Below are 14852 nucleotides of genomic sequence, written 5' to 3' on the forward strand. Positions count from 1 at the left end.
GGCTGGCATCTATATAATGTTTATATCAGGATGAGGACAGTCAATCACAGTTAATAAAAACCCCAGAACACGACAGAGATCCCTTTTAGTATAGACCCATTTGACAACAGCTCTCAATTTCTTCTAGCACATAAATCAGAAGGAAAGTGTTTATCTTATCATTCGGAGGCATCCCTTCTCCCTCTGTGTCCTAGCCCCTCCCCCTGTGCCAGTTTCCAGCCCCTCAAAGATGCTTTGTGCAAGAAAGTGCAAGTTCCCCATTCTGGCTCTATTGATGTTCCCTTTTCCTCTCCTCCTGGCTCCCCCCACAAACCCAGCGAGCAGAGCAAATGGCCCGGGTTCTCCCCCAATGCCTGCCCTGCGTGTGCGGGGAGGAGAGCGGGAGAGGGAGCGCGCGTTCTGAGCAGGCTGCTCCGACTCCGACCGCAGGCTGTTTCCTGCAGGCTGCCCCTCTCCTTCAAAACCGTGAGTCCCCTCCCCGGAGCAGCAGGCAGCGTGCTTCCATTCAGCCGCATTTGGTATGCATGAGCAAGGCTGCAGGCGGAGGGGAGGTGGCTTTCTCAAGAAGGTTCAGTGGCTCGGGCATCGCCACTTGACTAGTCTCCCAAGTTCCAGGAAGCCTCTGCCCTAATGGAATTTGCAGATGTGGAGATGACCATGGGATGCCAGGGGCGTGGGGGACCGTTTATTTTCTAGGCATTGCTCAGGTTTGCAGTTTCTGGTTTTCCCGGTGGAATTTTGAAGGGGTCATGAATCAAACTGATGCTCCTCGACCCCTAAACTGGACCATCCGGAAGCTGTGCCACGCAGCCTTTCTCCCATCTGTCAGGCTTCTCAAGGTACCGTAACTTGCTGCTTTGAATGGCTCTAATTGTGCTTTTCAGGTCTCAACACCCAACTTCGCACTTGGGCTGGGACGCACATTTTGGGGAGCAGAAATGCATGCAGTAATGGCTCTGTTGCCCATGGCTGGAGAGAGGTCCTCAGAGCCCCTCACCCCATGGTGTCAGGGAGGAGAGGATGATCTGAGCCACATTGGAGACTGCGATTGTGGTAGCAGAGAATGGGTTTCCTGAGTGCTCCCCCACCCCTCCCAGATATCCCCAAAATAGAATTAATTAACTTCTTTGGGAGGGTGGGAGCAGCAGTGGGAGTGAAATCTTTTACTCCCCTGTGTTTGGCTCCAGGGTGTGTTTTTTCTCTCCCTGGGGAAGCCCTTCGACCCACTTTCCCTTTAAATGGAACCTGAGAGAACAAAGGATTCTCCTCATTATTTTAAAAGTCCTATGTCCTTAGGTGGTTGCTCAGGTAAAGACAAAGAATGAACCTCATCGGATTGTGACTTTTTCCGTGTTCTTGTTCTTTTAGAAACAGCGTAATAATTTTAATCTTCTAAATGAAGTGAGTAGTGAAAAGTATTGTTAAATATGTACTGAATGATGAGTGGAGCTTTCTCTCCAGCTCCGAGTTACACAAAAGAATGGTACTACACCTGAGCTAGGGCTGCTACCATGTGTCTGCAGCACTCATCTTCCTAGAAGCAAATACATTATAGATACTGAAAAAGCCCCCACGACTCCATAATAATTTACCTTTGTCATCTGCCTTGTAAGGAAAGGAATACAAATGAAATTTAGAAGGTGCAGAAAACAAGTCTTTTTCCCCCAGAAAAGAGAACGTGGTAACATTTATTTGGGAAAAGTGCTAATCTCTGGATGTCCCACAGCCATTTGAAGTTAAAAAGGCAAGGCAAAGTTCTTAATTCTCTGTTCCATTTTAATATGATATTTTGATTTGATGACCACTGGACATTGAGTCCATTCAGCCATAAGGAAAGATTAAAGAATTAGCCCTGAATGAACTACACTTGCAATGTTTTTTTGTGCTGCTTTTTTCCCTGAGCCTGTGTTCTGGTTGGGTCAAGTTTGACGTGGACAATCAGTTTTGGACAGCTAAGTGGCTTTTCCCAACAGAGTATGTATTACCCACCATCTGAGTTTTCCTTATTCTGTTCAACACAAACTACCCCCACGTCCTGGGCAAACCCCCATCATATTGTTGTCATGGTAATGGTTTGCTTCCCCAGAAGAGTAGTTAGGAGGAAAAGCAGGTTTGAGGATGGGGAGTGGGAAAGAAGCTTTCTGGGATATAAGTGCTTTTCCTGTATTGGGACCACGTGTGTGACAGGGCACGAAACAGAAACAGAATGAGACCAGGTAACTAACCAGTGAAGGTAAATTTTCCTCCAGAATCACTATTGAATCAAGACTCATGGGGAAAGAATGTCTTGACAAATCTAACATAATTGTGAAAATTGATTGTAGCAATTTGATGCGCTATGAGAAGCATTTTTCATTTAAAGTCAGTCATTGGCTCACCCCAAAATAATGCTTTTTAACTTACACAATGATCTTAACAGGTGTGTGTATATGACCCTCAATATATATTAATTAATACTCTAGCTTTTTAATGGAAAATGTTATTCATCATTTTCTTGTCACACAACCAGCAGAGAAGTGCCTGTTTGAGGTAGATTACTTTTAGAAGACGTATCATCTTTTTTAATTGAAAGTACCGTCTATGCTATTTATCAGCAGACATTGTCAATACTACACCAGGACTGTTGTTGGCACACAGCTCAATCCTACCATCCTTTATTAACACCTTTTATTAACATGGTGCTTTATAACAATTCATTCAATAGAGTACATTTGTGTCTATTCTTCCAATTTTCTCAAATCCAACAACTGGATGTGTTTTACTAGAGAACTACTTTTTCAAATGACATCTGAATTTTTGAAAGATCATAGCTATCCCAGGAGACTTCAGATATTGAGCATATTTCAATATCTTAAAAAGATGAAGTGATACCAAATTCTTTCAGCAATACTTAGAAAGAAGTGGAGACTGATTTTGTCTATGAGTGATTGTAGTATCAACATTCTGGATATGAACGTTATGTAATTTTCCCCCTCTGGGTTGTTGCTGTCCTGTCTTTGTTTTGTTAGTCCCTATGTATTCTTGCCTGGCTTTTATATTTCAAGTAAAATGAAATTTTCTGACTAATCATTTGCATCTTTTGGTCAATATTTTCCCTGGTTTAGTCTAGAAGTTAAATATTTAATAACAATAATTTTTACTATTCTTTCCTTACTTTCTGCTCCCTCCCCTCACACTCTCTTGTTCTACCTCCCTGGACACTCCCACCACCATGCTAATTTGATGGGTGGGTTCTCTGGGTCTCCAGGAGTCTATTGAAATCCTAAACTAGCAAACCAAATTCCCCTATTCAACAGGTAATTTTTGTTCTCTAACAAGCATTTTTCTAATGTGATACGCCCTTTCCAGTGCCCTTCCTCATCAGTAAATGCAGTGTAGGGCATGATGACATGATCAGATTTAGCTAAACCCAGATCACTCACCATTTCTGACAGACTGGGCGTAAGCCAATTTCCCTCCCTGTCTTTTCCTTGAAAATGTGCGTTTCTTTGTTAACTTTTTTCAGTACTAGGCTAATGTTTAGAAATGGCTTCATAATTCTGTTTTCTGCATTTCTCATTTCCTAATAGAAACAGGGCACTAAAGTATCAGAAGGGGGAAGGCCACTTTCTGAAGCATGAATTAAACCTAATGAATGTCAGAATATACTGCTTATTCCTTCTGAAAACATCTCATTACTTGTTTGGTCCATGTCAGAGCAGATTTTGAACATGCCAACCAACTTGAATTTTAAACTTGGGATTGCATTTGGAAATAAGATTTGAAAATGAATTTCTGGACAAGCTCATGATGATGATAGCCAAAAGACAGAAATTGTTTTCTAATGGATAAATTTCAAAGGGGACCCTTTCCAAACTATTTCTCTTTGGTTGTTGGCTTCATTCTTATGTATTTCATCTTACTACTGATCACAAAAAAAGTCAAGTTTATTTTAGTGAAAGGCAGTTCTTAGCATATTTCTTACCCATTGTTTTATTTGGGAGATTTTATTTTGGTAACGTGTTGAATGTGAAGATTAATCTTAGAGCAGAGAACTTTCTTTGTATTGAAGTCTTGGTGTGCTTACTAAAGGAAAGGCTTCCGAAAAATAGGTTGCATTGGGGGAAAGGAAATATCTGTACTCGCAACAGACTTTGTATACACATGTTAAAGCCAGTTTGTTAATGAAGACCAAAGGGTCAGTATGATTTTAGTATTTTCCAAGTTTTATACTAAGACACAGTATGACTTTGCCCACTCTGAGCAATGTCAGAAGGAGATTAAAGAAATTACAGTTTGGACAGTTAGGCCTAAACACTGGCTCTAATTCCATTGTGTTCCTAATCAGCTGTGTGACCTAGGGTAAGTTACTTAACCTCTCTGTAGCTTGGTGCCCTTATCTTTAAAATGAAGTGTTTGCGTCTTGGCTTGACTTAACTCCAATACTGTGATACCCTGTGATGAAGTTTGCCATGCTCTGTGGGCACGGAAGAGCATACTTTATTAGGGCTAAAAATAGTGAAGCTGGTTTAGATATTAAAATGGAGAAAGGACTAGAACAGTCATCAGGGTTTAAATCATAGAGGGCCTTGTCTGCCAAACTAAGGCATTTCACCATTATCTTGAAAACTCCGGGATGCCATTGATAGGATTTGATCAGGGAGGTAACCACTGAATTCAGGTATTACATATACTGCTCTTCATGTAATGTTTAGAATGGATGGGAAATGGTGGGACTGAAAGCTAAGGGATGAGATTAGAAGCCTGGAGAATTAATGAGGACCTGGGCTAAGGCAATAGCCGTGGAGGTAAAATAAAAAGGACCTTGTTGAGTTGATTAGCTATGATGGAAAGAAGAATATAGGATAACTTCTGAATTTCTGTTTTTGCTGTCTGGTTCGATGGTGGTCCCAGTGTCTGAGAATAAAAGTTCTGAGAAGGAAGGACAGAACTTCTGACTTTGTGGTTGGTTCTTTGGTGAGCTACAAAAGGTATGTCACTTACTGATTCTAATGAGACTAAGACAAAAGTAAGGAATATACTTCCATATCATTGATGAGTATGAGTCCCATTGAAGGTTCGATAGAGGACCTCTTTGAAGTAAATCATATACAGTCAGTAATATCACTTCTAATTTTCTTAGATTGTACTTTTGCAGCTTATACTCTGAATTCTTATAAAATTATGCATAGTAAACTCCCAATATTTTGGAATCCAGTCAAAAACTCAGAGTTTTGTTTTATTTTATTTTTTCTGTTCACTCTTTATGTTAGCCAAAAAAGGATTAATAAATGTGAACTGGGTAACACAAAGGAAATAATGAAAAAAGTGGTGATCAAGTTAGACTACCAGATCACCAATTCTGCCCAAATGCCAATGTTTTCCACTTTTGTAATTCCTTATAATGGCAGTCAGTGTCCATTATATTGTCTCTTAAGCACAGCAAGATCCTAAAGACAAAATGAATTGGGTCTGTCTTTTACAGTTGATGCCAAGAATTCCAGAAACTGACTTCCCTTTCATGTTTTCTTAGAAAACAACTAGATTGAGATTCGTTTGAATTTATGATTTAAATTTATGACTTTCAAAGTCTCCTTACATATCTAAAATTCTGAATCTTTACATGGCAGGTAAAATATCAGTGAACCACATGCTAGTGAGTAGCACTTAAGTTTCTACAGGAAGAGAGGAAACATCCAATATATCTATACATGCTGGTGAATGGTGGCTAGCGACATCAGGGAACTTGTTATGGACCAATTCTACTAAGTGCCTTCAAGATGGGAACCTTGAAGCATAAATTGCTTTTAGGAAAACTCAGTGTATTGTTAGGCAAAATTTTAAGGGCCTGATAATAAAGAAACTTCTGTCTCTTCATCTCAGCACACCAGCCTCAGATCCCTTTAACAAAATGAGAGAAAGAAAAGAAAATGTGCCAAATTAAAACCGAGGGTAGAGAACATTTTTTCTGGTGTGTTTCAAATGGTGGCTTCGACTCAGAATGCTGAACAGTGACCCTGCGACTTGTCTTTTTGTGAAATGTTCCTCAGGCAGCCTGAAGGAAATTCCTGAGGCAATAAGAAACCCTCCGTCTCTTTGGAGAGCTCTGTCTTCTGGTGCCCTCTGTTGTGGAGGAAAGAATGGGAGTGTGTGGCCCCTGGGGGATGAGGGAGGATGAGGCTGGGAGGTCCAAGTCCGGGGCCACCTGGCTCTGGGATGATTTGTGGACTCACAGTAATATGGGGCAATGCTTGTCTCCAGGGAAAGAAAGGGTTGTGCCTTCCCTGTAGAGAACTTTCTGCGGGGAAAGAGAGCCCTGCCTCTGCGGCAATGGCTTTACATCCCCCCTCTTTCCAGCTCTTGGTGTAACTTTAACTGGCTCCCAGCTCATGTACAGACAACTAGATCATGTCCCTTTCCCCTTTCCACTAATTAATTCAAAATCTGTGGCTAACAAAAGTGTTCAGTAAGTGTTTATTGAAGAATAAATGAATGAACAAACATGTGAATGATACATGAAATCCTAAGACTGCTTAGGAATCACTTGGGGAGCTTGTAAGCAGAGCACACATTAAAGCCCCCCCCCCAGGGGTGCTGATTCAGTAGGTAGGTGGTGGGCCCAGGACTTTGCATTTTAACAAGCTCTCCCAGTGACTCTGTTGTGAACAGCTCTTGGAAGGACCACACATTGAGAAAAGCTGCCATAGATTGAGCTGAGCTGGAGGGAAACTCCATTAAATGCCCTCTCTTATGCTAGCATCTGAGCAGAACAGATCCTGTCTTAGTCAAGAGTGAGAGCAAAAGGTTTTAGGTAAACAGTTCGTGGGTTTTTAAGATTTACTCATGAATGCTTATTTACAGATAGAGAAGTCAATTGAGTTCAGCTGCCCTGTTTTGGTTTGTAGATGATACAACATAATCTGAAGGAATGTTTGTCCATATTCTTTTTTTTGTTTGTTTATTTATATACTTCTCTGTGTATCTTCATGATTTTTTAGTCATGTGACATACAATTTTAGATTTTTCTGTTCTATTGAATTTATACAGGAATATGATTGTGAACCAGAGCTCCCAAGGATAGTGTCCATGGTCAAGATTCGGCAGCATCCTGCCTATGCCCCCTTTATCTAACATTCCCTATGATGGCCCTGGGACTGGCAGTGGCCACTCAAGTGCATGTCCCTTAAATTCCAACGGTATGTGATAGTACCAAGTAAGAAGTAGCCAGTCCACTTGGGGGCCAAGGCCAAAGCAGCCATTACTGATGCCCACAATGGTAGGGATCTCTATACCTACCTGCTCTACCTACAGCTGTCAGAAATGAAGGAAGAAAGAAGTTCTGGAGAGAGAGGGAAAGGAAGAGAACATGAGGGCTTTCATTTGGAAAACTACATTCTAAGTTAAATTGAACTTTATATTTGAAAAAATTAAAAATAATACCTAGTTTTGAATATTAAATATGGAAAACTGAGTGGAACAAAAAAAATTTGGTTCCTGAGCATATGAGAAAGATATAATGCCATAACTGATGGGGTGGGGTGAGGGCAGGTATAACAAAATCCCTAAGAGGGGGACATTAATTTTTATGTTTATCACACATAAAATTTATGTTTAAAAGCATTTAGGAATTCTTCTCCAACCAGTGGCTCCTCTCTACTTCCATTTTCAGAGGCACGTGCATAGGAATTGCAGTTTAGGGATAGCATTGATAAGTGTTGTTCTTCTCCTCCAAATAATTAAACATTTTTCAAGGTTTAATTAGTCGACAAATAGACAATGGGTGGGTGGATAGATAGATAGATAGATAGATAGATAGATAGATAGATACGGATAGATAGATGATAGATAGATAGATGATGATAGATGATGATAGATAGATGATAGATAGATAGATAGATAGATAGATAGATAGATAGATAGATAGATAGATAGATAGATGATAGATAGATAGATGATAGATAGATAGATAGATAGATAGATAGATAGATAGATAGATAGATAGATGATAGATAGATGATAGATAGATAGATAGATGATAGATAGATAGATAGATAGATAGATAGATAGATAGATAGATAGATAGATAGATAGATGATATAGATAGATAGATAGATGATAGATAGATAGATAGATAGATAGATAGATAGATAGATAGATAGATAGATAGATAGATAGATAAAGAGAGAATTTTGTTATTTATAAATCCATTAACAGCAGCATTTTATATATTGAATTGCTGTACTTGGAGGGCGATTTATCCACCAAAAATGAGCTCTTGAAGAAGCGTTTTTCAAAGTGTGATCCTACATTTTAACAAGCAACCCAGATGAGCCTTATGCATTGTATCATTTGAGAGTATCTCTTCTGAAGTGTGACACTTTACTAAAGAGACATTGGCTCATTAAAATTATGCCTCTGGCATCACTACACTCAGTATCTGATTTTTATTGTTAAAAACTGAGCACCCAATATCTCTCTATCAATTTATATAGGCTCATAATGTTTCCACATCTTGAAGTCCCTGTACTCACAGAGCATTGAATGACTTTCGTAATTGTTTCTTAAGGGATCATGCAGGAAAGCTAATTAACATTATAGGAAGGTATAGTAGGTAGGTAATATCCTTGGCTAGAAGAAATGATGGCATATTAGCTTCTTGTTTTCTTCAAGGGATGATACACTTACACTGTGATGGTCGAAGCCAGAAAAACATTGCAACAAAGAAAGAGCACTAAGTCTATCCTCTGTCTGAATTACTTGGCTATTGCTGAACTAAGCAAGCTCACTCACATCTGATCCTTTTCCGTGATACCTTCTCCCAGTTACTAGAATCACCCATTCAACCAAGTTACCCAAACTGGAAAACCTGGGCTTATACCTTTTGTTTGTTTGCTTTCATCCCTTATGTAATCAGCCAAATAATTCTGTCAGGTTGTCTCATAAGTATGTCTCTGATCCCACCACCTTCTCTCTAGTCCTGCTTCCCAACATCAGTCTCTCTTTTTCTTGAGCCCCAAACACTGCAGCTGTCTACTTTAAATTGATCCTTCCCACAGCCACCAGAGTGGATCACTTAAAATGAAAGTTAAGACCAGGATGCCCCCATGTTTGACATTCATTAGTTCTCTTCCTGGAATAAACTCTAAGCTCCTTGCTACGGTATATAAGACCCTCAGTGATCTGTGATCTGTTCTCTCTTACTTCTCTGCCTTCATATTTTGTTTTTCCTTCCCTCAAGTCATGCCGTTTCTTCAAGCTGGGCTTTTTGCACAAGCTATTTTAACTGCCTGGAAAACCTGAACCACACCTTCTCCTGCCTAACTCCTGCCCATAGTTTAGTACTCAACTCATGTGGGCTGGATGAATTAAGAAAAAAATTTCCCTCAGTCTCCAAAACCAGATGAAGCTCTTTTTATATGCGTGCCCATAAAAGTCAGTGGGTGTTTCTATCTTTGCTTTTAGCATGTTGTAGTATTATTAGCTCTCTACTTCATCTGAATATCTTCTTAAAGTCAGGAAATTATGTCTTAGACAAGGTGGTGTGTACAGCTTTTAGCAGAGAGCCTAAGATATTTTGAGTGTTATATGAATTACACTTTAATAGGTAAATGTGGGAGGAAATGGATAACTGTGCTCTTGATGCAGTGCTCCGAAGTCACTACTTAGGGGAGCCAAATGGCGTTATAAGGGTCTTGGTATTTTTGTCTAATTACAGAATACTGAGCTTGAGGTAATATACAAGGTGGAGCAAAAGTAGGTTTACAGTTGTTCATGTGGAAAATAATACAATAATTAATAAATAATAATACAAGAATAAGCTGTTTCAATTACTCAACTGTGAACCTCCTTTTGCCCCACCCTGCACTTCCTGTGTTCCCCATACTGAAAGATGAGTTAAGGAACTGAACCAATAATGATTACGTGGTAAAAGTGATACAGAGTAATATAAGTACTCAAGGAAGAAACTGTAAGTAGGTAGCACCAGATATCTACTTTGAAAATATTTACTGAAAGAGACTGAAATCGCCTCATCTATTAATTATGTTGGTGAAAGGGCATTCCTTAATTTAGTGCTCTTAATATATCACCTTTTAGTAAGGTTGGCTGGGTTACACTGTGATGTAGGGAAAGCACTATTAAAAGAAACCTGCACTGAAACTTGCTGAGCCATTCTTGCTTTATCCTTTAAAGATGCCTTTTGCAAATGTCTAGAGATAACCATGTAGACACAATCATATTGAAGTATCTTGGCATTTCCATTTAAAGGTAAATGTGACTTAGGATGTGTTTTTATGTTTTAGCATTAAGTTATTTTGCTATACCAGGTGTCATAGATAAAAGTCAAATAGAAGTCTTAGTTTATTAGGTTCCTACTAGGAAGAAAATTGACCAGTCAAAATAAATTTCTATGGAAGTGATCAGAATCATTAGAAAATTATCTTCCTACCTGTTGGTTAAGATAAATGACATATATGGCTGGGGGAAAAGTAAATAATTATTTTTGGCATAATGTCCTTGCTTATTTATCACTTTGCTAGAAGAAAGAAATGAATAAAAAAACATTTCAAAGAATGAGCTGTCATACAAACATCCATAAAAAAAAAAATTGCTCTATAGTGCTAGTTCATGAATAAATGATGGCTTGAAAATTTAGGATCCGGTGATTTAATTTGTAGAGTTTTTCAACCTCAGTAATATTGACATTTTGGGCTGGATAAATATTTGTTGTGGGGTTATCTGTCTTGTATATTGTAGGACATTTAGCAATATCTTTGGACTTTATCCACTAAATACCATGAGTACCTCCTTCCCGTCTCCCATTGAGACAACCAAAAATGACTCAAGACATTGACAAATATTCTTTCGGGGGCAAAACCACCACTAGCTGAGAACCATTGCTTTATAAGGAGGGGGTAGGTAACTGATTTCGCTGGAAACCCTAAGGAGGCTTCCTAGTGATATGAATGGGATGCTTTGACTTTAGACACACTTATGTTTTTTTTTATGGTACAAAAGACTGAAATTTAGCTTACATTCCGGAAAAAAACTGGTCTAGCTCTGTTCACTAAACACAGAAAGACTAAGGAATTATTTCTCATCTTATTGTCAATCATCTCATAAGAAAATTGAATGTGGCCAATTTGCCTGAAACTGTTTCAGTGTTTCATATATTACTGCTCTGTGGACTAAAAGCAGAGAATATTTTTATTTGATTGATATATGAAGTGAAATATTGAATTCTTGCCAGTATTTTGTTCTATAATAACTTCTATTTAGAACTATTGAAGAATAATTCAATATAAGTTCATTTCAGTGAATAAATGACGACAATATTTTACTTTATCAAGATGAATTTTCTGTATGATGTTAGCAAAGATTTTGAGATAAATCCAGTAACTAGTACAAGGAGGCTACATATTTTAATTTAAAAATTAATATAATTAAAGCTAATTTTATTATTATTAAATTCAGCATGATAGATTGAACAGAAAAACTAGATTTTAGCCCTAATTCTGCATTAATATTCTTGTTGAGTTACCAAGACTAGTTTTATCTTTTAATGCCTCAGTTTTCTCATCTATAAAATAGCAGAATTGGATTACATTAGAGGTGGCAAACTTTTTAAAAAATAAAAGACAGATTGTAAATGGATTTGTGGATTATACAGTCTCTGTCAAAACTATTTAACTCTGCCATTGTATTTTGAGAAATCAATCATACACAACACATAACAGATGAATGTGGTTGTGTTCCAGTCAAACTTATTTATGAACACTGTGCTATAGTCTAAATGTTCATATGTTGAAATTCATATGTTGAAATTCTAACTCCCCAAAGGTGATGATATTAGTAGGTGGGGTGTTAGGGAGGGACTTAACTAATGAGAATGGAACTCTTATGAATAGGATTAGTGCCTTGTAAAAGAGGATCCAGAGAGCTCCCTAGCCCCTTTTCCCATGTGAAAATACGGGAAGTCTGTCCTCTAGAAGAGGGCTCTCACCCAACTATTATGGCACTCTGGCCTTGAACTTCCAGAACTGTAAGCAATAAATTTCTGCTTTTATAAGCTACCTAGTCTGTGGTATTTTTTTTTTTTTTTATAGCAGCCTGAACAGGCTAAGACAAACTGAAATTTGAATTTCATTGTTGTCAACCATTTTTAAATGTAAAAATTATTCTTACTTCTCTGTATGTACACAAACAGAGGGCGAGTAGAACTTGGTCTTTCTCTTTAGCCTTACAACTGATTAGATGAGGCTCGCCCACATTATGGAGGGCAATCTGCTCTTCTCAAAGACCACTAATTTAAATGCAAATCTCATCCAAAAACACCCACACAGAAATATCCAGAAAAATGGTCAGCCAAATATCTGGGCACTGTGGCCTAGATAAACTGACATAGAAAATTAACTATCACATAAATCATTGTTAGAGCTATATGAAAATTACTGTTTTAAATGTAGTTTATTTGTAAATAAGAGGAATACATTCATGTTAACTTAAATAAGAACTTTTCTCTAAGACTAATCTTTAGGATATTCAGCAACTGGAATAGAAATACAGCCAGGCAACACAGGGATCCGGGCTTCTCTGTTATGGGGCCCTAGAGTCTCTTGGCTCATCAGCTCTACACTGCTGTTTTTCTTTGTAGTCCAGCTTCCTTGATTACTCTGTATTTCACTGACACTTGCCATAGTGTCCAGTTCTATTTGATCTTGCAGTTGCATTCCTCACATCTCACCAGTTTATCTCTCCCATACTCCTCAGGAATCTCACTGAGTCAGGTTTAGTCAGATATCTACCTATGCCTGCATAGCTAAGGTCAGGGAAATTGAATCACCATATAAATATGGCCACTGAGACCCATTCTTCTAGTACGTGATGTAGGTGAGAGCAGATTCTTTTAGCAAGGATGTGGGCACAGTGCTTCACTAATTTAGTTAGTATGAATCCCCTAGACACACAATAGCTTAATGGCTCTGGAAGCCACCCACACCTAAAAGGCACTGCAAGTAATCCAAAACTAAGATTTCACTCTGCAAGTGAAGATAACCTATTAGTGTGCACCCTTTGCTAATATATAACAGGATGAAATGGACTCTAACTTCAGAACCTGATTTTAGGGGTACTGTAAAGGCAATATTTCTGATAAGAGGCATAGAGAGCCTGGAGAAATAGTAGGCTCTCCTCTATTGGAGGAACACACTGAAATCAAGAAGAATTGCTTTTACAGTCTCACTACAAGATGGCCTGATGGACTCCAATGTCCCCTTAAATGCCTCCTTGAGTTCCCCCACTGTTTATGGTTTCATCACTGCTGAGAGGTCCTGTGAAGCTTTTGATGGGGTTTGTCAACTCTTCTGGCTGAATGAACTTGCACCATCCCAATTTTATATGCCTGGGAAAAGAAGTAGTAACTTTGATAGTAAACTGAATATGAGAAAAGTTTTATGATTAAAAACAACAACCATGCTTAAAGGAGTTCCATACAAGAGAGATTAATGTTTTAATCAGAATAATCCTGTATTTGTGTATGTTCTTTGGAAGGGGAAAAGTTCATACACATTAATGCTATCAAAATGAGTATTGTTTTCTTTTTAGTTGTATGATAATTCAAAAATCAAAACAGGAATATAAAATTAGCTTTCCTCCCACATTCATTTATTCATTATTCATGTGCTTATTTGTTCTACCATCATCTATCTGTTGCTATGTATCAGAAACAGTGCAAAGGTACTAGACATTGAAAGATGGAAAATACCAGGCCCCAATCAGAAGGAGCTGATAGTGGAATTAGGGAGACAGAAAAGCAAATTGGTAATGACACGACGGCTTGATGTATGTTTTCACGTTGGAGAGCATAGATAACCGTGACCAAAGATAGCCTGGGAGTTACTGGAAAAGGTAACTCTTTATCTGAATATTGAAGGCCATACCTATGGCAAGTTGAGGTAGAAAGAATATTCCAGATAAATGGAGTGGCATTTACAAAAGCAGGGAGGCGCCCTAGAGAGTATGGCTCATGGAGAAAGTCCCATGAGGGAAGCTGAAATGTCAGGTGCACAGGGAATGTTGTGGCGAGCAGTGGTTGAGGAGAGTGATGTGAAACCAGGACTGCTTCTGGTGGTGGGTGTGGGGTTTATATATATTATTCTGGTGCACAGCTCGTACTCACAACAGTGCCCGGTTTAGGCTGCTCCAGTTGAAGTGCAATGCTGACGCCTCCGCACCCTCTGCTCAGGGCTCTGGAGATGGCATCACTGCCCCCAGCTGTGCAACTGCAGAGGCGAACCCAGATTTAATAGTCATTTAGCGATTGTTCAGCAGCTGCAGAATGCTCTATTAAGAGGGTTACGCTGTAGGAGGGATCGTCCCTTTTCTTTTTTTTTTTGTTTTTTTTTTGTTTTTTGTGCCTCTGGCAAACTCATTTTTCATATCCAAACAACTTTGCAAACTGCCTCATTATGGAGAAATGTTTTTTCCTGTTTTATACATTTTAAAATGCCCTCATCTAGAGTGATAATGGCCTTATGAGAATTATAGTAAACAAAAGCCATGGCGCAAGACTTTCTTTTGCTTTGGACATCTACAAAATGTTAGGCAAAGGGAATCAGAAGCTTGCTTTTCAGTTGCCATTATGCGTATCACTGAGCCAAAGGGGTAGGTGTGCGCCCAGGTGTGTCCCTGTTCAACTAGCAGATGAACTCCAGACATCAAGACTGTTTCAGTGTAATCTGACTTCTCCGGGATGGTCAACCTCCACAGTCTTGTAAAGGCTCTAACAGGTGAACTACTCAAGTGAACTGCTGAACCTCATCAAGAAACTTTCTTGAAATGGGGTAAACTTACATACAGCGAGGTTCATGAGTTTT

General features: G+C 38.8%; 1 protein-coding gene across 6 annotated transcripts in view; it reads left to right on the forward strand.

Annotated features, from left to right (window-relative positions):
* Positions 1 to 14852, forward strand: part of TRPM3 (transient receptor potential cation channel subfamily M member 3) — a 738103-nt gene that overhangs the window by 323948 nt on the left and 399303 nt on the right. For 3 of the 6 annotated variants that reach the window (XM_081150432.1, XM_081150430.1, XM_081150431.1), the window contains exon 1: positions 508 to 839. The exons of 1 other annotated variant lie outside the window; for it this stretch is intronic. In XM_081150432.1, coding sequence (XP_081006558.1) covers positions 663 to 839 — 177 coding nt within the window. In that variant the 5' untranslated portion in view covers positions 508 to 662. Of the gene's footprint in view, positions 1 to 507; positions 840 to 14852 lie in introns of those variants that run through there. 2 more of the 6 variants (XM_081150428.1, XM_081150429.1) reach the window with 1 other exon arrangement.

Source organism: Miniopterus schreibersii, assembly GCF_964146895.1.
Source record: "Miniopterus schreibersii genome assembly, chromosome: 11".
Classification (NCBI taxonomy): Eukaryota; Metazoa; Chordata; class Mammalia; order Chiroptera; family Miniopteridae; genus Miniopterus; species Miniopterus schreibersii.